Source organism: Amphiura filiformis, chromosome 19, assembly GCF_039555335.1.
Source record: "Amphiura filiformis chromosome 19, Afil_fr2py, whole genome shotgun sequence".
NCBI classification, from domain to species: domain Eukaryota; kingdom Metazoa; phylum Echinodermata; class Ophiuroidea; order Amphilepidida; family Amphiuridae; genus Amphiura; species Amphiura filiformis.
The window spans coordinates 59,430,750-59,452,000 of record NC_092646.1 but is presented as its reverse complement, the minus strand read 5'-3'; the positions used below and the strand labels follow the sequence as shown (position 1 = coordinate 59,452,000).

Genomic DNA, 21,251 nt, shown 5'->3' with positions numbered 1-21,251 from the left:
CTACAGGGTTCCTATCCCTTTCTGTATTAATAGTGGTCAATGCACGAAGATTTGGCCACGCTTGCTGGTCTTGGTATGCCGTGCCCATGGGTCACGTGCGTATTTATAAAAGCGCATTTTTAAATATAACCGAAGTACACTGATAATCGTCAGTCTTAAGGCGAAGAATGCCGTACTATCATGTTCTCCAGAAGTCCTAGATCAGGATTATAAAGAAGAGTTGCACTTGGCTCGTTTAATGGGCTATTCCATTTGAAATCCACCCTCCCCCTGTGGACGCTTACAGCGAAATCTCAATTCCAGTTGCAACTATGGTTATTCCAGCTGGAAATATTTGCTATTTGAAAGTGGTGAAATTTTGCACAATTTTAGCCTAAAATTCCAAAATCGTTTTTCCACTTTTATGGATGAAAATGGTTGCATCTTGAATAATTTAAACTGTTGAATTTGTTTGGAATTCAAAAAATCTTCCACAGTGGTGGTGTTGTTTACAAATGGAACAGCCCAATTTTTGTGTAATTGTTAATTTAAATATGTGTAATGTTCATTGGGTTATTTCAGTTTATATCCATTTACCTTAGTCTTCTACACAGGGAGTGCGATTTCAAATGGGGCTACCTGAATAAATGACTCTATTTAAAACCTACACCCCCTGTGTGGAATATTAAGGTATTGTCTTCCATTTCAACTGGAATAGCCCATTGTTTGTTCACATATTAACTCCCTGAGTTCCGGTCTTTACAGTAATAATAAATTGCACTTTTTAACTTCATATAGAGCTCGTGGATAACTCCTCTGGTGTAAAAATAACATTCTGCCTTTAGTCGCATCTCTCGCCTGGTATTTTTACCCTGAAACAGAAATGAATAAAATAAATTTATACTTTCTATACTCTATTTGATACAACGTCAGAAAGCGCAAAACATGCAATACGACAAAAAATCTGAAACTACATTTAGTTAAAGAATATCAAGAAAGTATGAGATACCAATCCTGTTTTTGTGCCTACATTGGTTGTTGGGTTTATCGTGTCTGTTTATATGCACAGCGATTTTCATCACTTGTTCTAGTGCACTTTTGTATAATTGTATTCCCATTTTTTCTGCAGGTTTAGCACTTCTATGGGCATTGGAACTGGTAATTTTTGGCTATCGAACTTTGCCTTCTTCTAATGTCGACATTTGCTGTTTTTTGCCCCCCCCCCATGCATACTGTCTAGTCTGTGTTTGACTTCCCCACATCAAGTTGGTGTGCCTTGTTCATTAGTCCGAAAATAAGGTTCATTAGTCTGAAAAACATTCGCTAGTCCGAAAAAGGGTTCGCGAGTCCGAAAATAAGGTTTGCTAGTCTAAAAATAAGGTTTGCTAGTCTGAAAATAAGGTTTGCTAGTCTGAAAATAAGGTTTGCTAGTCTGAAAATAAGGTTTGCTAGTCTGAAAATAAGGTTTGCTAGTCTGAAAATAAGGTTTGCTAGTCTGAAAATAAGGTTTGCTATTCTGAAAATAAGGTTTGCTAGTCTGAAAATAAGGTTTGCTAGTCTGAAAATAAGGTTTGCTAGTCTGAAAATAAGGTTTGCTAGTCTGAAAATAAGGTTTGCTAGTCTGAAAATAAGGTTTGCTAGTCTGAAAATAAGGTTTGCTAGTCTGAAAATAAGGTTTGCTAGTCTGAAAATAAGGTTTGCTAGTCTGAAAATAAGGTTTGCTAGTCTGAAAATAAGGTTTGCTAGTCTGAAAATAAGGTTTGCTAGTCTGAAAATAAGGTTTGCTAGTCTGAAAATAAGGTTTGCTAGTCTGAAAATAAGGTTTACTAGTCTGAAAATAAGGTTTACTAGTCTAAAAATGAGGTTCGCTAGTGCAAAAATAAGTTTCGTTAGTCAGAAAATAAAGTTCGCTAATCCGAAAATAAGGTTCATGAGTCTGAAAATAAGATTCCCTAGTCCAAAAATAGGGTTCACTTGTCTGAAAATAAGGTTTACTAGTCCGGCCGAAAAAGGGTTTGCTAGTCTGGTAATAAGGTTCGTTTGTCAGAAAATGAGGTTCGCCAGTCAGAAAATAAGGTTCAATAGTCCAAAAGTATGGTTTCCTAGTCTGAAAATAAGATTCGCTAGTCCGAAAAATAAAATGGGGTCGCTATTCCGAAAATAAAATAAGGTACCCTAAAATGGGGTTCGCAAGTTCAAAAAAGGCTTTGCTTGTCCGAAAGGGTTGAGGTTAGTTTTGGACTAGAGAGCCTTATCTTAGTTTCGGAATAACGAACTAGTGACCCTCGTTTTTCTTTCGGAGTAGGAACCCTTAGGTCTAGCGCAATTTAGAACTAAGAGTTACTACTCCTGAGGGTTGCTACTTGGAAATTTTCGAAAGAAACATAAGGGTCGCTCGTCCTAGAATCGCTAGCCCGAAACATAGAGTTCTGATTGGGTTAGCAAACTTTAGAACAAACGGATGTAGACACTTTTTTTTTTCATTCACTTTGATTTTTTTTTCAAAATCTTAATTATCACCATTAATTTTTATATAAACATCTCAAAATAAGTAATCCCCCCTTAAATAATGGCCATTATTCAAAAACGGGAAACAGGGGAAATTGTATTACAAATCTGTAAAATGCGTTGGAAGCAGAATTTATTTTTGTGCATTATGACACCTCATTTGATTTGATAGCCTAGAAAACAATAAAACACCGGCCAATTTAATGTAGTGAGGTCCAGATTGTAAATGTTGCACTTACAACAATACAAAAACACTCAGATATCATTACACAGATTTCCTTCCATTATTCTGAATACAAATTAATAGAATTTACTGCTACTTTCAAATCTTGGGTTATATTGATTTTAATGTAAGCTGTGACGTCAATATTTAGACAATTGCTACAAATGAGGTGTCAAAATGTGCAGAAACTCTGCTTCCAACTCATTTTACAGATTTCTAATACAATATATCCTGGACCCCGAGTTACTATGTGGGGACCCGAGTTAATATGTCGGGGCCCGAGTTACTATTTCTGGGCCCCGAGTTACTAAGACAGACTCCGAAATATTTTTTTTCTTCCATGTCACTTCCACATAAAGTTCTCGCTGACACAAAATATTTTGTCAGAATGGCCATCATTTAAAGGGGGTAATTACTTTTTTGTGATGTATATAATTATGATTGCACAAACAAGCTTCATCTGACTAATGTAATTAAACTTTCGAATCTAATTTACATTAATAATAATTATGCAGATTAAACGAATACTCACTCTTTCGTTTCGATCATTCCGTATGAGTTACAGTAATATTCACGGCAGCCAACAACACGTCGCCAATTCACGCTTACTTTCTTAAACGAGCCTGATATCGGGTCTAACCATAAGCACTTCTGGTTTGTTATTTTGGCAAGAAAATCATTCAATTTCTGCTCGGGTACTGAAAGAAAATCATAATAATTTATTATCAGAAAAACTGAATGAACATTTTGCAGTTGAAACCCATACACCCATTATGGAAGACACGACCTTAATCTTTCGCACAGGGGGTGTGGACTTAAAATGGAGTCATCCATTCAGTAACCCTTTTTGAAATTCACACTCCCTGTGTGGAAGATTAAGGACGTGTCTTCCATACACACCACCTGGTGGTGTATGGATTTCAACTGAAGTAGCCCAATCGGTAGAGCATCAGACTCGTTATAAACCTTCGGAATTAAAATTACAAAATGTATGAGTATCAGATGCATTAAAACGCATAAGAATATAAAGAATAAAAATAGATTCTCATACGAATGTGGTGTAAAATGTCAAATATCAACTGAGTCAAATTGAAAGAATCCATTCGGTATAATCACCCTTTTCACTAAATATCGAAACTGATTGACGCAATTATATTGATACATTTTGTATTGAAATCGAATGTTCCCGCATAATATGGAATATTATGAAAAGAGTGAGAAGCAAGGTCAAATAAAAGATTTCATAAACAGAAAGTTCATGATGCAAAGTTAATATGCGATACTTATGTAACAAAATAACGACTATTAATTATTACAGATCTGAACACTATAAAATGCAGTTGCAAGTTTCATACTCTCTAAATGTAAACGAGTGTTTAATCTTTTGTTGTGGGTTGCCTAACAGTGATTACTCCAATTGAATGAAATTAAATGTTACTCTTTTGAGAGTGCCTTGTACTCCTTGCTCAATGCGTCTTTTTGTGAGTTCCAGAGTGAATCTTACTCTTTACAGAGTCAATTTTACTCTTTCAAAGACTGCACTTTCAAGCTTTCAAGGTTGCCATTAATGGCATATCGTACCAAAATATATATTCTAGAATATTTTATCATATTAGGCAATCGCTAGCAGCGTAACGGTTATTTGTACCGCAATTCCGTCACTTATCAGAAAAGCGATTGCCACTATCTGATCGATAAGTCGCTACCATGCCCAAGCGTCAAGTCGCAAGTAGGGACTTGAAGGCAACTTTGTCGCTACGTCGCTAGCCCTGATGACTGGACGCTTATGGTAGCTATTGTGAAAACGCAACCAGGGTTTGATTGCTAGCGATGTTATAATATGCCCTTTGACATGTTTGAAGTGATCATTGTAGGCAATAATTTAGAGCGAAAAATACATTGTGTATCCCAGTTGAAATCCATACACCCCTTACGGAAATTATGACTTCATAATCTCCCACACAGGGGGTGTAGATTTCATGTGGAGTCACCCATTCAGATAACCCCATTTGAAATTCCCATTCCCTGAGTGGAAGATTAAGGTCGTGTCCTCCTGATGTACGGATTACACCTGGAATAGCCCAGTAAACCTATTATCTCAAGGGCTCGGACACCCACCTTTGCACAGAATTGTTGTCATGTTCGTGGGGCATGAGAACACTTCAGACACACCAAATTACATTCTGAATACAAAGAACGTCCTTCATATATCAATTAATTTTGATTTTGTTTTTTAAATTCGCGATATAATACAATTTTTAGCAAATTATTAAAAATTGATATTTTGACATAACAGTCCTTGAAGTAAATTTTATCAATCTAATGATATACACTTAGAGTGTATGTAACTGCGCGGAAAGCAGTCCATCGTTTGAAAATTTTGTTCTTTCGTATTGAAGACATACAAATTTTCCCAAAAATACCTAAATCTTTTTTTGGAAATAAAGGTATCAATACAAACGATCAAAATATTCAAATGATGGACAGGCCTTTTCCTCCCAGTTACATACACTTTCACTTTATCATTAGATTTATCAAATTTACTTCGAGGTCTGTTAAATGTCAAATATATTTAAATAATTTGCCATACAAGTTGGCATTATATACCGAATTTCAAAAATTCAAAATATTTGATATCAGAAGGACATTCCTCGTATTTAGAATGCAATTTGACGTGTCTGCAGACACATGATGTGCTCTGAGGTCCGACAAAATTACTGTGCAAACGTTGCTATCCGATCCCTTAAGGACTTACATGTTTGTGTATCAATCCCGAAAGGGTTAGGTATCTTGGGTATCTTGGGTATCTTTATTGGCCCTGTGTAGTTGATGGAATTTTGGATGGAATTGTTAAATTGCATCAAGGAGTGCGGAGGAACCCTCAGCACCACATCCCAGTGTTAGGGGAATAGAAAGAATTAGGCCTAAATAATTTTTTTAATTTAAAATGAATAAATAACCTCTTGATTTATTTTATTTATTCATTTATTTACATAACTGGCTAAAATACATCAGAAATACACATACAAAACATGTCATAAAATAAAGGTTATGTAAATAAATGATCATGCCAGAATCCTACAATACATGTATACCGGTATGTTTAGAGTAATCTATTCGATACGTTTGGGTGCCTCCTTTTGTTTTTAATGTCAACTTCAAAGGCCAAGAGCTATCTCAAGAACCATCAGTTACCATATGGTAATAAATAAAAGGCACTAAATTTAATGCCCACGTGACCCATGGGTGCCGCCATACCAAGACCACCAAGTGATCAGTAGATGTGCTACAATACCAGGAGATAGAAATTTTTCAGACAAATATCATCAAAAATGCTGACAATTTAATAGGCAAAATAATTATACTTTGGGGGATTATGTTTTAGTATGTTTTCAAGAACTAAATTTTGAAAAATTTGATTGACAAAAAAAAAAAGTTATCGATGGAAACTCTTATTGCTACAAAGTTGCAAAAAATAACAAATTTGCTAGAAAAGTTGGACATGCATCCCGCGTTTCCAATTGAAATACACAGGAAGACCACCTGCTGTGCCAAAGGTGACTTTTCCAGCCATCCTATCTGGTCATGTGGGGATTAAATTAGGTGTCTTTATTTAAATGCCCTTAGACGACTGACCATTGGGTAAATACTAGGCTTGGTTGCACTCATTTTAATGCATTTTTCATGCTGGTTCCACATATGGTCATGACATTCTGAAATTCTTAATTTTGAAAGAACATTTTTAAATTGTCGTCTGCAGTCGACACCCGTTTGTCCCATAAGTTTAAAGGACCCTCGTAACTAAGTTCAACACTTACTGTCAGGGAAATGTTTCGCTTAAAGGCAGTTTGTACGTAAATATTCATTATGACTATATATGACCACATAACCCCAGGGTGTTTTCTGAATATTATATTTTTGTGTCAAATAACGTATAATTCGCTGTGAACACGAAGACCAATATTATTCAAAACTTTGTGTAGATACATCTATAGATAGACGAATCCAATTTTACGCATTCCTACACCTCAGTTGCAGCCATGGCTGGGTCCCTGCTGAGTTTATCTCACCTGAAATGTGAAATGATGCGTCCTTGGCGGGAATTTTAAACTGCCTTCCATCACTCGTGTTACACGTAGACAAAAGAATGGGATGAAAGTTTACAACACAATACAATATAACATCGATTTTTAAGCGGCTTTAATCCACCCAATTGGGCAGTCACAACATCAGCTTGGTGCGCCGGGAACCCTGTAATAGCCGAACAAATCCTGACCATGGCCTGGCTCGTTGGATTCGTCTATAGAATAAAAATGATTGCCTGTTTCATTAACGGCGCCATCAATTTCTCATTTGAACATCGTGCATTACGAGTTTTCAAAGCTTCGCGCTGATACAAATGTATCAAGAACTGGATATATTCAACGAATGGTATAAGCTGAGCCGCTTTTGCCTGAAAATAAAATATTTTAACTTTTATCTCATTGTTTAGATTTACTTACATTTCATTCTTCTCACAAACGGATTTGAGCCGGCGACACAGGCGACCAACAACATACAAGCTAGGCAGGCGGTGATTGATTTAGTCATCTATAGAATTTAAAAAAATATATAAATAAATGCAATTATATAGCTTATGAGAAATCCTTAACAACATAATAGTCAATGTTTGTGCTTCATGCATATGATAGAGACAAGTTAAAATACATTATTTATAGCAGAATTGATACAACTATTGGACTCTGTCATTTTTGACATTAGCTTAAAAAGTTACCCTTTTCAGGGTCTTGATTATGCAGTGACGTAGCTTGCAACACTACCAGGGCATCTTCATTTAACGTAGTGATGTTTACAATCCGGTCATGTGACCGGAGGATTGTAAACAACACTACGCAGAAAGAAGACGCCGTGATGGTGTCACAAGTTAAGTTACTGCTCAATCAAGACACTTAAGGGTATACGATGTATTGTTGGTCGAAGCAGCAGAAAAAAAGTAGTTCACAGCATCTTGCGAATGTTAGTGAGCTTTAGCAAAAAAAATGGATTGCTCAATTCATAGCGAGAATGTAGGTCCTGTGGTTCTTGAGTTATGTTGTAAAGAGGGTTGAAACAACAACACTTTTGTAAAACGTACATTACTCATTAACAATAATAAATTAAGCAAGTTTTCAAAGTATATGATTTGTAGTCTAATGAACTTTTGCAAAACACCAAAGTGTTATTTTTCAATAATATATTGATTCAGATAATGAAAATCGATTTTTTTTTTGGCTGCTTCGACCAACAATACCTCGTATACCCTTAAAAGGTATAACTTTTTAAGCTAATACAGTATTTATATAATCACTAAAGGCTTTAATATAATCCCGAGACTTTGTCGTATTCATGATTTGAAAGCGATGAGCCACTTAGGAGGTAATTGCATTTTCTGTTTCTATCTTCTTTTCATTTGCTTTCATCTCGTTTTTACTTGTTCTGAAAGATACAGCCAGTTAAATCAATGAACAGATGGTCTCACGATTTTGGAATAATCATGATATTTGATCCAAAATCGGCAAAGGATCTCCTAAATCAGCAGAACATGGATGGATAAAAAAAAGCAATAGTTAAACGCCACTGTGAAGTGTGCCACCGCTATTGATATTATATTTATTCAATGTGGCGCTATTCGTCTTCACCATGCTCACGGTTTAGCCTAAGCATGGTAAGTAAGATGCATATCAACTGTTTCCAAAGACTGCATGGCTAAGCTAAGTCATTTTGAATTTCAGTCATTTAGTCTGGGGTGAGGTAATAGTTTCGCCCAAAGAGTCTCATATATTGTCCATTTTTTAGAAAGTGTCAAATATAAATTTATAAATTCAGAGCATTTTGTGACCCTCCAATTTTTGTCAGAAAAGTGTGGTAAATCAAAACAACAACTGGTAAGTATAGCTTTCAAAAATTAGTTCTAAGGTTAGCACCTATTTTAAACTTTTGCGATTTGGTAGTTCACAGCATCGTGCGAATGGTAGTGAGCTTTGGCAAAAATTGCATTGATCATTTGATAGCGAGCGTGTAGAAGAATTCAAATATCACAGATATACTTTTGTAGGTCCTGTGGTTCTTGAGTTATGTTGTAAAGAGGGCTGAAACAACAACACTTTTGTAAAACGTACATAACTCATTAACAACAATAAATTAAGGAAGTTTTCAAAGTATATGATTTGTAGAATGAACTTTGGACAAAACATCAAAGTGTTATTTCTCAATAATATATTGATTTAGACAATGACATTTTTTCGGTTGCTTCGACCAACAAAAGATCGCGTCGCCTTAATACGATTTTCTAAATGATTATATAGTTTAATTTTCTTCTTCCGCAAAAACTGGATGGAATTTGTCCTCCTTATACCAATTATACATTTTTGTCTTCGTTTCTTCCACGGCATCTACATGCATTTACAAATCCCAAATCATTACTAATACACGCTATTTTATAGGGAGAAATAATCGAAGTTTAATTCATCGGATTTATTGGTCAGATGAAAATTAATTAAGTTGATCATCTATACGCTGACATTGATGGAGTTGTATAATAACTGTTTAAAATCTAATGTTGCCCAGAGCATTTACATGGCCATGTTAGTGACACAGACTTATATAATTGGCCTACAGCTTTATAGGTTAAGACACAACAGGTGGATGATTCATTACCAATTCTAAAACACAAATAACAGATTAAAGACAAAGCGCAACAGAGCTGCTTATTAATTGACGATGTTGAATAATAGGATTAGCGGACGGGATTATTACAAAAGAGGAGTATGTGAAGGACGGAGAGAAAAGTAGCGACGTGCAATAAGAAGAGGAAAAGAAGAAAAAAAGTAGAAAAAGAAACGTGCAGTGTTAAGGGAAGACGCGGTATTGTTGGTCGAAGCAGCAAAAATATCGATTTTCATTATCTTAATCAATTGTTATTGAAAAATAACACTTTGATGTTTTGCAAAAGTTCAGTTTACAAATCATATACTTTGAAAACTTAAGTTATTGTTGTTAATAAGTTATGTACGTTTTACAAAAGTGTTGTTGTTTCAGTCCTCTTTACAACACAACTCAAGAACCACAGGGCCTGCTACAAAAGTATATTTGTGATTATATGAATTCTTCTACACACTCGTTATAAAAATGATCGATGCAATTTTTGCAAAAGCTCACTACCATTCGCAAGATGCTGTGAACTACCAAATCGCAAATGAAAACAGCAGTACTGACGAAGTTGAAGCCCCATTCAAATACATGTAGCTAATTTAGATACTGTCAGTATCTAAATTACAGATTCGTGTAAAATGTCATATTTTGTCTTAAATACACGGCTTTCGGCTGAACCACTCGCAGGCTATGTTAGCACATCTACGACAATGACAAAGGTACCACAATCTGAATTTTGATGATTTTTACGATCATCCGGATGAACAAATCACTGAATGGGCATTTAATCTCACGCGCTGAGGGTGTACATTTTAAATGGAGTCCAAATTGAAATTCACAAATGGGGGAGAGAGAGAGGGAGAGGGAGAGAGAGGGGAGAAGAGAAAGCGATAAGATGAAATAAGAGAAGAGAAAAGGCTTAAATAATTAATCCGTTTGATCAAGATCAATGACATGAAACATAACAACTTGAAGAGGTATTATTGTTAAGAGTTAAGCTCAATTTACACTCGATCGCTTTTGATGAAAGCGAATCACACGCATGCTCAGTATTATGCAAAATGGTGCTCAGTGTGTAAACTGCGAGTCGTTTATGCATACTGAGCATGCGCGTGATTCGCTTGTCTGCAAAAAGCGATCGAGTATAAATTCAGCTTTAATGGTGAAAATAGACTTCAAGGAAAGATGAAAGAGATACATTGGATATAATGAGATTATATGAATAATGAATGGATGGCTACAGTCGGATCTATGACATGGATACAAAAAACAAAACAAAAAAACAGAGATCAATTAGATCAGATTGGATTACGTTATAAAATAATAGCTTGAAACCACATCGGGCTATTCCAGTTGCAATCATGCACCTTTTATGGAAGACATTGGGATTAAATCAAAACTCGACACACATTGTTTTTACTAATCGCTACGGCGAATTATATATACATTTTTAAAGGTTGCATGTTAAGTGTTGACAAAATATTTTTGACAGAATGTTTGCAAAAATAATGTTATTAAGGATACACGACGTATTGTTGGTCGAAGCGGTCAAAAAATTCGATTTTCATTATTTAAATCGATATAGGCCTATTATTGAAAAATAAAACTTTTATGTTTTGCAAAGGTTCATTCTATATACATTCTAAATGTGCTTGATTTATTGTTGTTAATTACGAGTTATGTACATTTTACACAAGTGTTGTTGTTTCAGCCCTCTTTACAACATAATTCAAGAACCACAATACCTACAAAAGTACAAAAGTATATCTGTGATATTTAAATTCTTCTTCATGTTCGCTATGAAATGATCAATGCAATGTTTGCCAAAGCTCACTACCATTCTTAAAAACTACCAAACCGCAACCGTTTAAAATACAGTAAGCCAAACAATTAAGGTACCAGTTATGTTCACCTCCTGTATATCCTAAACAAAGACAGATATGTCACAATAGCTGCCTCTCGAATTTAAGACCTTATTCGTTGAAATTGTTCAAGAAATAAAAACACGGCGATCCCAAAACCCAAGGAAGATACCAATTTAAAAGTTGCAGTTTGCTGCATTAAATGCCCTATTGATTTGCACACAAAGCGTTCGTGAACAAGAAAACTAACACTGCGCTTCCATTTTCATTAGTAATAATATATTGTGTGTATGCACTTTATTCCGTAATCAATGAGAAAGGTGTTTGTTTATGATACTTATTGATTACGGAATAAAGTGCATACACAATGCAAGTATATTAGTACTAATAAATACGAATATATAATCCTAACCCTAACCCTTACCCTAACACTAACCCTAACCCTAACCCTAACCCTAACCCTAACCCTAACCCTAACCCTAACCCTAAACCCTAAACCCTAACCCTAACACTAACCCTAACCCTAACCCTAACCCTAACCATAAGACCCTATATCCCTAAGACCCTAACCCTGACAATAATGAACCTTGCCTCGGACTATGCGGTTAGTGATATATTGCGGCCCATTATGGTTGCAGAAAGAAATTAAGCATTCCGGACTTACATCGGTGTTTCATAGAGACACCCAGCACATACAAAACGTTTTAGACATCATTCGCAAAAGGTTATAAAAGGTTGTCAGAAAACGTTTAAATGTCGGGTTATATAAAGGGTATATTAAAGGTATAAAACGTTTTCATAACATTAAAAAACATTTTTGATAATCTACTGCTTAGCAAACACAAAATGTTTTACAGAAAATGTTTAATTGTCGGGTTATATAAAGGGTATAAAACGTTTTGATAACATTCCAAAAACATTTTTGAAAACTTCATACAAAGCATTCTAAACAGAATGTTATTTTGGGGTTGAAAAAATATTTTGCGAAAAAATGTTTGCCCAAAATATTTGCAATAACGTTTTAAAAACGTTTTCATGACCTTTATATAATCCGACATTTAAATTTTATTTAATTGTTTTGGAAACAACATCTTAAGAACATTTCTGTATTTGCAAAAAAAGTTTACAGTAACATTTTGAAAACATTTTAAAAATATTGTTGTAGTGTGTTTTTATACAACATCTTTACCTAAACCAAAAGCCAAAATATAACTTATTTAAAACGTTTTTAATATGTTTTTGTGTTTGCTGGGGACACAAAATGTGCCACAAAACCATGCTTTTTCCATATTTGAACATAAAGACTTCCACAAATAAACTTTGAAAATAGCATCAGATTTAAATATATTTGTTGTACCATGTATACTTATGAAGATAATACGATACAATTTGTCATCTGTGGATGTTTGATGTAGGCTAATGCAATTCTGAGAAATAAAGCAACGGATTTCTCCAACGCGCATGCAGTAGAAACAGAAATAACTATATAGCATTTGTAAAGCGCCATTGTCTAAACAAATCTAATCCAAGGCGCTGTAAAACATGAGAAATAGAATAGAATACAGGTGAGAAACAATACTTAGTAATGTACACTCTAAATAGAAGAAGAAAACTAGAAACACAGTGATCAAAGACCATGAGTTCAGCCTTGCGGTTCATCTTTTGACCTTGAAATGACCTCTGAATGACATTGAAGTGATCTTCAAGACAAATGAAGACCTGAGCGCAAGAAGACCGTGAGTCCACTTGGCCCCTCAACATGTATACACTAAAGTTGCGTATAGTTTTGTATAGTTTGGTAATGTTTTATACATGTTCAGGGGCCAAAACAAATCTTTCACAACCTTTCATGATGTTTTCATCCTGGAACATGTATTAAACATTATAAAACCCTAAGAAACTATACGTAACTTTAGTGTATACATGTTGAGGGGCCAAGTGGACTTACGGTCTTCTTGCGCTCAGGCCTTCCAATATCTTTTCAAGATGGACAATGTCATGCACTGAGTTTCATATGAATCCAACAACATTTTAACCTTTTTTTGACCTCTGATGAGCTGCATAATTATCAAAGTGTAGCTATATACAACAAAATCTCCATGTTTAAGAAATTGTCAAGTTCCCTGCATAGCTGCAAGTAATATACATTGGATGACTGCATATTGGTGATTGATATGAATGTTCCATGTTTGAGACAGATAGGTTATTACATGAGGAACGATTGTTCTCACGATTCCGAATTTACATTGGCGTTTCACAGACAATTAGGTAACCCTTTCCGGCGAAGCTAAAGGTTTTAAATTACACCAGATTTTTGGAACATGTGTGCTTTGAAGAAGACTTAAACCTTTATCTTACTAGGAGGGGACGGGCAAATTGTAAAAGCCGTGAATTTTAATAACATACTATAATATTAAAGACCTCTTTGACCCAGACACGCATTATAATCCATTTAACTATACAGACGCGGACCCTAGTCAGCCTACATAGAATAACCATCGCAGCCAAGATCAACTCGAAGCAAAGAAGTTCCTTACCCAATTTTTGACGAGAAAGAATAGACACTGCGGGGCTCTAATTTGTACAGTAACGCATCATAGTCGAGCGCCTAACTTGACTGCTAATCGTAAGTCCGTGATTCTTAGGCAATAAAGTTAACTTTAACATACCTTAATTAACAAACTGGTATAATTAAACAAAAAACTTACCTTTGCTTAATTAGTAACTGTAATTCATGAAGAAATTAATTGGACTGGATAAGTTGTTCGTCAAACTGCAGTGTTGAAGACCAATAACACGCGTTGCCAAGTGACCCTGAAAATATTCATATATGGCATTAATTACATGACTGCGCAGTGGTTCGAGTACTCGCTTCTGTTGCATGAGGTCCTGGGTTCAATTGCTACCAGTGGTGGCAACTTACTGGAATATTGACTTGAAAATACGGTCTGAATTTAATTGGCAACATGCGTAGATTAAATTAAAACTTCCGCTCTTCCCATGGTTTATGCGCCTCTTAACATACAGTAAGCCAAAAAATTAAGGTACCAGTTGTGTTCACCCCTGTTAAATAAAGATAAATGTGTCAAAATTAAAACAAGCAGCAAATACCTGTACTCTTTAGCTCTGATTTAAGACCTCATTTGTTGAGATTGGTTGAGAATTAAAGAAACGGTGGTCTAAAACCTAATAAAGAAACGAAATCAAAAGTTGCACTTTTGTGTTCTAATCAATGAAGGCACAACACTAGTTTTAACGTGTTGATCAATGGAAACACGGCGCTGGCTCCCTTGTTCGTGAACGCATTGTGTGCAAATCAATAGGGCACGTAATGGAGCAAACTGCAACTTTTAAATTGGCATCTTCCTTGGGTTTTTGGATCATCATATCTTTATTTCTTGAACAAATGAGGACTTAAATTCGAGCTAAAAGATGCCGCTATTGGCTGCTGGTTCTAATTATGACATATCTGTCTTTGTTTAGGATATACAAGGGGTGAACATAACTGGTACCTTAATTTTGGCTTACTGTATTTGGAGAACAAGATAATGCAACGCAACATAATCATAAAATTGAATCAAATATAAGTATGCAAACAAAAGAAGCACAACAAAACACAGCACAAACAAAAGAAACCAGATACCAACACAAAACGTTGCATGAGTGACAAAAAAAACCCGAAACTTTTTACGAACGAAGCAAAAGAAATTTGCATTCAAATACAAAACAGCAAAACAAACCAAAGCGAATAAAAACAGTGATAAAACAAATCAAATTAGAAAAAAATACATAATTGTAATATGTTTTATAGAGATCTCAATAACGATATCAAAATAAGGAACAAGAAATATTTGACTTACCAAATGGAATCAATGCTATACCATTATCGCTGTGGACGAATTTCGATGACAGCTAGTTCCTTGCATTGTGAATATGATATATGTATTAATATCTGTTTTATCATCATGGTATATCCATTTACCCAGGATGCATTGTGATGTAGAACGCAGGTAGATAAGCTTACATTATTCTCCCATCCATCACAATTTATTGAGGCTATCAATTATAGGTATCCGAATGTCACTATCATCCTTGGCTATTCCGGTTGATATCCACACACCTCCTATGGAAAACATGACCTTAATATCCCACACAGGGGGTGTAGATTTTAGATGGAGTCACCAATCACCCATTTGGGTAACCCCATTCACACTCACTGTGTGGAAGATTAAGGTCATGTCTTCCATAGAGGGTGTAGGAATTTCAACTGGAATACCCATTAGAGAGTAGATGAGTATTAGGTTAATACCTTTAAGTCCACTAAGCTAGGTTCAATATCATTCATTGTAATCCGCTAATTTCTAAATCTGTTCAGTGCGGTTGGTGTTCTTATAAACACCTCAAAAAAAGTAACTAACCCCCCTTAAATAATGACCATTATTCAAAAACGGGTGATTATATTACAAATCTGACACCTCATTTGTAGCAATTGACTAAATATTGACGTCACGGCGTACATTTAAATCAATGTAAACCAAGATTTGAAAGTTGCAGTAAATTCTATTGATTTTACATTCAGTGTAAGAAATCTGTGTAATGATATCTGAGTGTTTTTGTATTGTAAAAATTTGTATGTAAGTGCAACTTTCAAATCTTGATCTCACTACATTAAATTGACCGGTGTTTTATTGTTTTCTGGGCTATCGTATCAAATGAGGTGTCGAGATGCGCAGAAATAAATTCTGCTTCCAACGCACTTCATAGATTTGTAATACAATAGCCCCTTTTTGAATAATGGCCATTAGGGGGGTTAGTTACTTTTTTGAGATGTATATTATACCCTATGCAGAGCATGGAGGGTATTGTCCTGTGGTTTTATTTCCTTCTCCTCTTTCTTCTCTATCAACACGTCATTCTGTCCACAAAAACTACAAAAAGCCCTAGAATAAAACTACTAAAAACTACAAAATATAAAAACTAGGAAAATCTACAAAATATCAAAAAGGCTCATATGTGGTACATTTATACCCCGTAAACATGGTAAATGTGCTTTTTGCCCATCTTGGTCCAGAGGTCCAAAAGTTTACTTTTGACAACATTGAAAGATTTTTGTGACAAGATAACTCGTAAAATATGCATTAAGCAAATGGTATTTTTTGCATTATCGTTAGCACATGAAAGTCTAATGAAGGGTTTCTGACGTTTTCAAAATAATTATTTGTTTAAACAAAAATATACACCATTAACTTTTTGCTGACCAGAGTGACAAAAATGTCTTTTTTCGCACGTTTTCTTCAATATTTCGAAAAACGAGACGATTTTCCAAAAACATTTTTTTAAACTTCCCTAATTTCACGTCTCTACTTTATGCAAAGCAAAGCTAACTGATTTTTTTGTTTTACTTTGGATTGATTTTTTGTTATGTTGTCACAAAATAGTGCCTTTTTGTAATTTTGTCAAATCTAGCTCTACCAGGACAAATTCTCATTCCAATGTGCTGATCTTTTCAGTCACCGTACTCCATCTGTATGTTAGCTTCCCACGTGGACTACTTTGACTTGCGGTTAACATTTTAACACGGGTCTCTATGTAAAGCTAGGCCAATTTCTGGCCTAACTAAAATTGGTCATGATGTAATGTATCTTTAAATGAATCTGGTTTGTGATTGGTCGCCCAGATCTCGTTATTGTTTAAATCCTCCGGGCACGTGTCATTACCATTAACTATACATGGTACACAACTATCTATGGAATGCGGCGCTTTTGTGCTGGCGCGAAAGTTGGTGGATGAACCTAAATCTAGCGCGTATTGTACCACCATGCTTATAGTGTTTGCGGTTAAATTTGATTGATAAACAAGTATGATTGACAGTGTGTTTTAGAGAACAAAGTCCCGGGGTAAAGTTCTGCTTAAAAGTCAAAGTACATAGTCAGATTTTTTACTCGGGCTTTCGCGAATAAACTGGTAGACTCCAAAATAAGAATTGTTCAGTATTAAAGTGAGCATAAAAGTATTATTAATGTATTATGCAAGATATGTTGCATTCAATAACATAAGCATACTTACTTTTACTGTCATGACACTAATATAAACTCTTTATGACCATTTTACTATTAATTATAACATCAGTATAATTTTGAGTTCCAACAGGATGCGTTCATCATGATTAATAATAACATATTTTTATTTAAATCAAAATTCGACTATGGCATAGTCTAGCTGTCGTTAGAATATGCTCATACCTTTGGGCGGCGCTGTGGACAATTTGCCTAACTACTCCCCATTTCACCCTGGGTAGAGAGGCAAGTGAGGTAAAGCGCCTTGCCCAAGTGCATAACAGTATGGCACCATCCGATTGCGAGGTATATTAGAGCCCGGGCAGCTGCGCCACCATGCAAAGTTTCCTCTTTGCAAAAATGTATTCATATTATATATATATTAACATAATGCCAATAGTAATCATCTATCCAATTTTACGGTGTACCATCTCCGCCAATTTCCCTTTTTTAATTTCCTTTTTTTTAATTTCCACTTTTTTTTTTAATTTCCTTTTTTTTTTAATTTCTCTTTTTTTTTTTAATTTCCCCCTTTTTATTTTAATTTCTCTTTTTTTTTTTTTTATTTTCCTCTTTTTTTTTAAATTCCCCTTTTATTTTCTCACAAAGCAGAATCTTGGCCGAGACACATACTCAATAGTTGTCCAAGAATTTGCTCGCACTGTAGTCTTTACGTGTGACAGACCATGGATATAGTATATGGACAGAACCACTGTGTAGAAGTCAGTGGTCAGACCATGTGTGTGTATTATTTACACCACTGATATAGCCTGTGCCGGAGCCTGTGTGCTAGGGCCGTAGACTTATTTCAAGTCACGGGAAAACCATAAGAATACTAGTATATAAATCGCAGTGGTTTTATCCCGGCCCGTGAGGGGGGGGGTGTAATTTTCCCAAGCCGTGCCAAAAAAATTGCTTGCTTCCCTTCTCGGCCTGCCAAAAAAAATCTTCGCCCCCTCCTTTGCACATGCCAAATGTTTTAAAATTGCCATTAAAATTGCCATGTAAAGGGACGGCATATTCGTACTATTTAATAGAGCTATTTTATGACTATTAGGCCTATGTGACTATTTTTGCATTTTTCTCACAAACTAATAAGACACTGGTAAGGAACTGCATTGGCTTCCTGTGTTCCAATGAATTGTTGTTTAACTTATGTTGATTGTATATAAATGTAATAATGATAGGCCTATTGCTCCGTCATATTTATCTGAACTTCTTTCAAATTATGTTCCCACTCGTAGGCCTATACTCTTCGATCTGGAAACATGCAACTTCTTCAAGAAACAAAATAAGAGCACATGAGTCATTTGAAATTGCAGCTCCACGTCATGGAATGAATTGCCTATATATTTTAGAACTGCTAAAAATGTAACTATGTTTAAAAAGATGTTAAAACTCATCTTATGTCGGGGTTTGCTCAGGGAAATTTGAAAATGCCACCAAATAGTGAAAAACTGTATAAAATGTCTAACTTTTGTGTTGATTTGTAAAATAAAACAAAGAAAAGTGATTATTTAGCAGTAATCAACCATTAAACAATCAATTCTAGCATTAATTTTAGGCCTACGATCCAAGATTCTGGCCATAGGCCTAGTGCTTTACAGTGGACACGGAAAATCACGGAATCGTCCAATTTGCAAGACGGATTTTAGATTTTGTAACACCATGAACACGGAGAAATCGTGGCTTTAGCTATAGGCCGAATAAAGACTTATACAGTGGAAGGGTCTAAATATTTAATATATTATTAACAATTATTATTCTAATCTAATTCAAATTAGGCCTTCTTTAATATAAGCCTCGTGATCACTCTATTGGATTCGGATTGTTTTACTAGATTTGGATTTAATTTTTGTCTTCACTATAGGCCAAGATATAAAAAAATAGAAAGCTATGCGAGCGCTATCCATGTTGGACAGCTGTGTTCAAATATAAAGTACGGACGAAGCCTTGACTAAGGCTAATGCTCCCCGCGGTATACTAACATGAAGCCACTAGCTGCAACATTATACGCACATCAAAACAAATATCGGGGAAATTAAAAAAAAAGGGGGAAATTAAAAAAAAAGGGGAAATTATTTCGCTAAAAAATGCATATTCATCAAAAAATTAAACTTTGTCCGATCGGGCCCAAATTTGGTGGGTGGCATCCTTGATACAAGGGGAATATAATGCGCGAAATAAAATCGAGGTCAACCAAGGTCAAAGGTCATTACGGAGGGGGTCAAATTTCAAACTTTGTCCGATCGGGCTCAAATTTGGTGGGTGGAATCCTTGATACGAGGGGAATATATTCCCGAAATAAAATTGAGGTCAAGCGAGGTCAAAGGTCATTATGGAGGGGTCAAATTTCAAACTTTGTCCGCTCGGGCTCAAACTTGGTGGGTGGAATCCTTGATATGAGGGGAACACGTAAAACTTAAAATCGAGGTCATCCGAGGTCAAAGGTCATCCAGGAGCTACATTTTAAACTTAATCCCTAAGCTTCCCTGGGTGGGCGCTTTATATTGGGGCATGGGCGCTTATTGGAATGAATACGGTTGTTATCAATTAATTTAATAAATGAAAACGATTAAATAAAGAAATAAATATAAATAAAATAAATCATTAATTGATCAATAAATTAATAAATAAAAGAATTCATTGATTGATAAATAAACACATAAATAAGCAAATAATCAATTACCGGTAATTGTTAAATAAATACATAAACAAACAAATAAATCAAGGCAGAGAATTTTATTTCAATTTTATAATTATATACGCCAAAATATTTTCTGAATTTAGTCAAAATTAACACTCTATTGATGGTAAAAATTTTATGTAAATTTTACGTAGGTCCTAGACTATGCCATAGTCGATTTTTGATAAATAAAACATGTTATTAATCATGATGAAAGCATTCAGTTGAACTCGAAATTATACTGATATTTATAACATCAAAATACTAGTATAAAATGGTTATGAAAAAGTTTATATAATTATAATAGTGACAGTAAAGGTAAAGTAAAGTATACGTAGGCTTATATTATTGAATGCAACATCATGTCATTATATAAGCACTTCAATAACTGGAAGAAACTTTGGGGGACCTACGTGTAATTATCCTATAAATTGCGAAAATCCAGACCGTGTATGCACGAAAAATGGCAGGTTCTATAATGTGAACCACATGTATATACCCGGTATATAGGAGTATTATAGCACGTGCAGCCGGTGCGGCCATACGGCCTAGCGAGTTCAAATCGATAATGCATGTATAATAATTGCCCATTTATCATGTTTATTATTGTCGGATTTCTCAACAATTGAGCGCTATTAATACACATTAATGTTTTTAACAAATAAAATTCCAAAATATGGTACATTTTCTCCCGCATTTTCTGCCTTTGCTTGTCACGTGGTAGGCCTATGTTGAAGTTGCGACCATACGTTCAAATAATTTTCATAGGCATAACAATATGACAAGTGGCCGACTGGTCTAAGGCGCTAGGCCCACAGAGTAGCCAAAGCCCTGCGCCGTGAGTTCGAACCCCGCCTCTGCCAAACTTTGTTTTACTTGGGAAATTAAAAAAAAAGGTGAAATTCAAAAAAAAAGGTGAAATTCAAAAAAAAGGGGAAATTAAAAAAAAAAGGGAAATTAAAAAAAAAAAAGGGAAATTAAAAAAAAAAAAGGAAATTAAAAAAAAAGGATTTACAAAAAAAGGGGAAATTCAAAAAAAAGGAAATACAAAAAAGGGAAATTAAAAAAAAAGGAAAATTCAAAAAAAGGAAATTAAAAAAAAAAGGAAATTAAAAAAAAGGAAATTCCAAAAAAAGGAAATTCAAAAAAAGGAAATTAAAAAAAAAAGGAAATTCAAAAAAAGGGGGATTTAAAAAAAAGGAAATTAAAAAGGAAATTGGCGGAGATGGTACACCGTACAATTTGTA

At 34.9% G+C, this 21,251-nt stretch overlaps 1 protein-coding gene across 2 annotated transcripts; it reads right to left on the bottom strand.

Annotated features, from left to right (window-relative positions):
• Positions 1–273: 273 nt before the first annotated feature.
• Positions 274–15,196, bottom strand: LOC140140837 (uncharacterized). 2 transcript variants are annotated; one of them, XM_072162590.1, is made up of 6 exons: positions 15,123–15,196; positions 13,971–14,076; positions 7,213–7,300; positions 5,466–5,528; positions 3,243–3,408; positions 274–851 (listed from the first exon to the last, which is right to left on the bottom strand). In XM_072162590.1, exons 3-6 carry the CDS (start codon positions 7,298–7,300, stop codon positions 821–823), a joined length of 348 nt encoding a protein of 115 aa, XP_072018691.1. In that variant the 5' UTR covers positions 13,971–14,076; positions 15,123–15,196; the 3' UTR covers positions 274–820. The 2 variants fall into 2 exon arrangements, 1 of the variants encoding a protein (XP_072018691.1); XR_011857305.1 differs by lacking the exon at positions 5,466–5,528.
• Between the last annotated feature and the right edge of the window lie 6,055 nt (positions 15,197–21,251).

Bases quoted from the DNA above. Each gene is read 5' to 3' on its own strand.
- LOC140140837 (XM_072162590.1), bottom strand. From the start codon at position 7,300: ATGACTAAATCAATCACCGCCTGCCTAGCTTGTATGTTGTTGGTCGCC. The intron at 5,529-7,212 runs GTAAGTAAATCT...TCAACTACACAG, and splicing joins GTTTGTGAGAAGAATGAAAT to GGCCAATAAAGATACCCAAG. The intron at 852-3,242 runs GTGAGTATTCGT...TTTCTGTTTCAG, and splicing joins GGAATGATCGAAACGAAAGA to GGTAAAAATACCAGGCGAGA.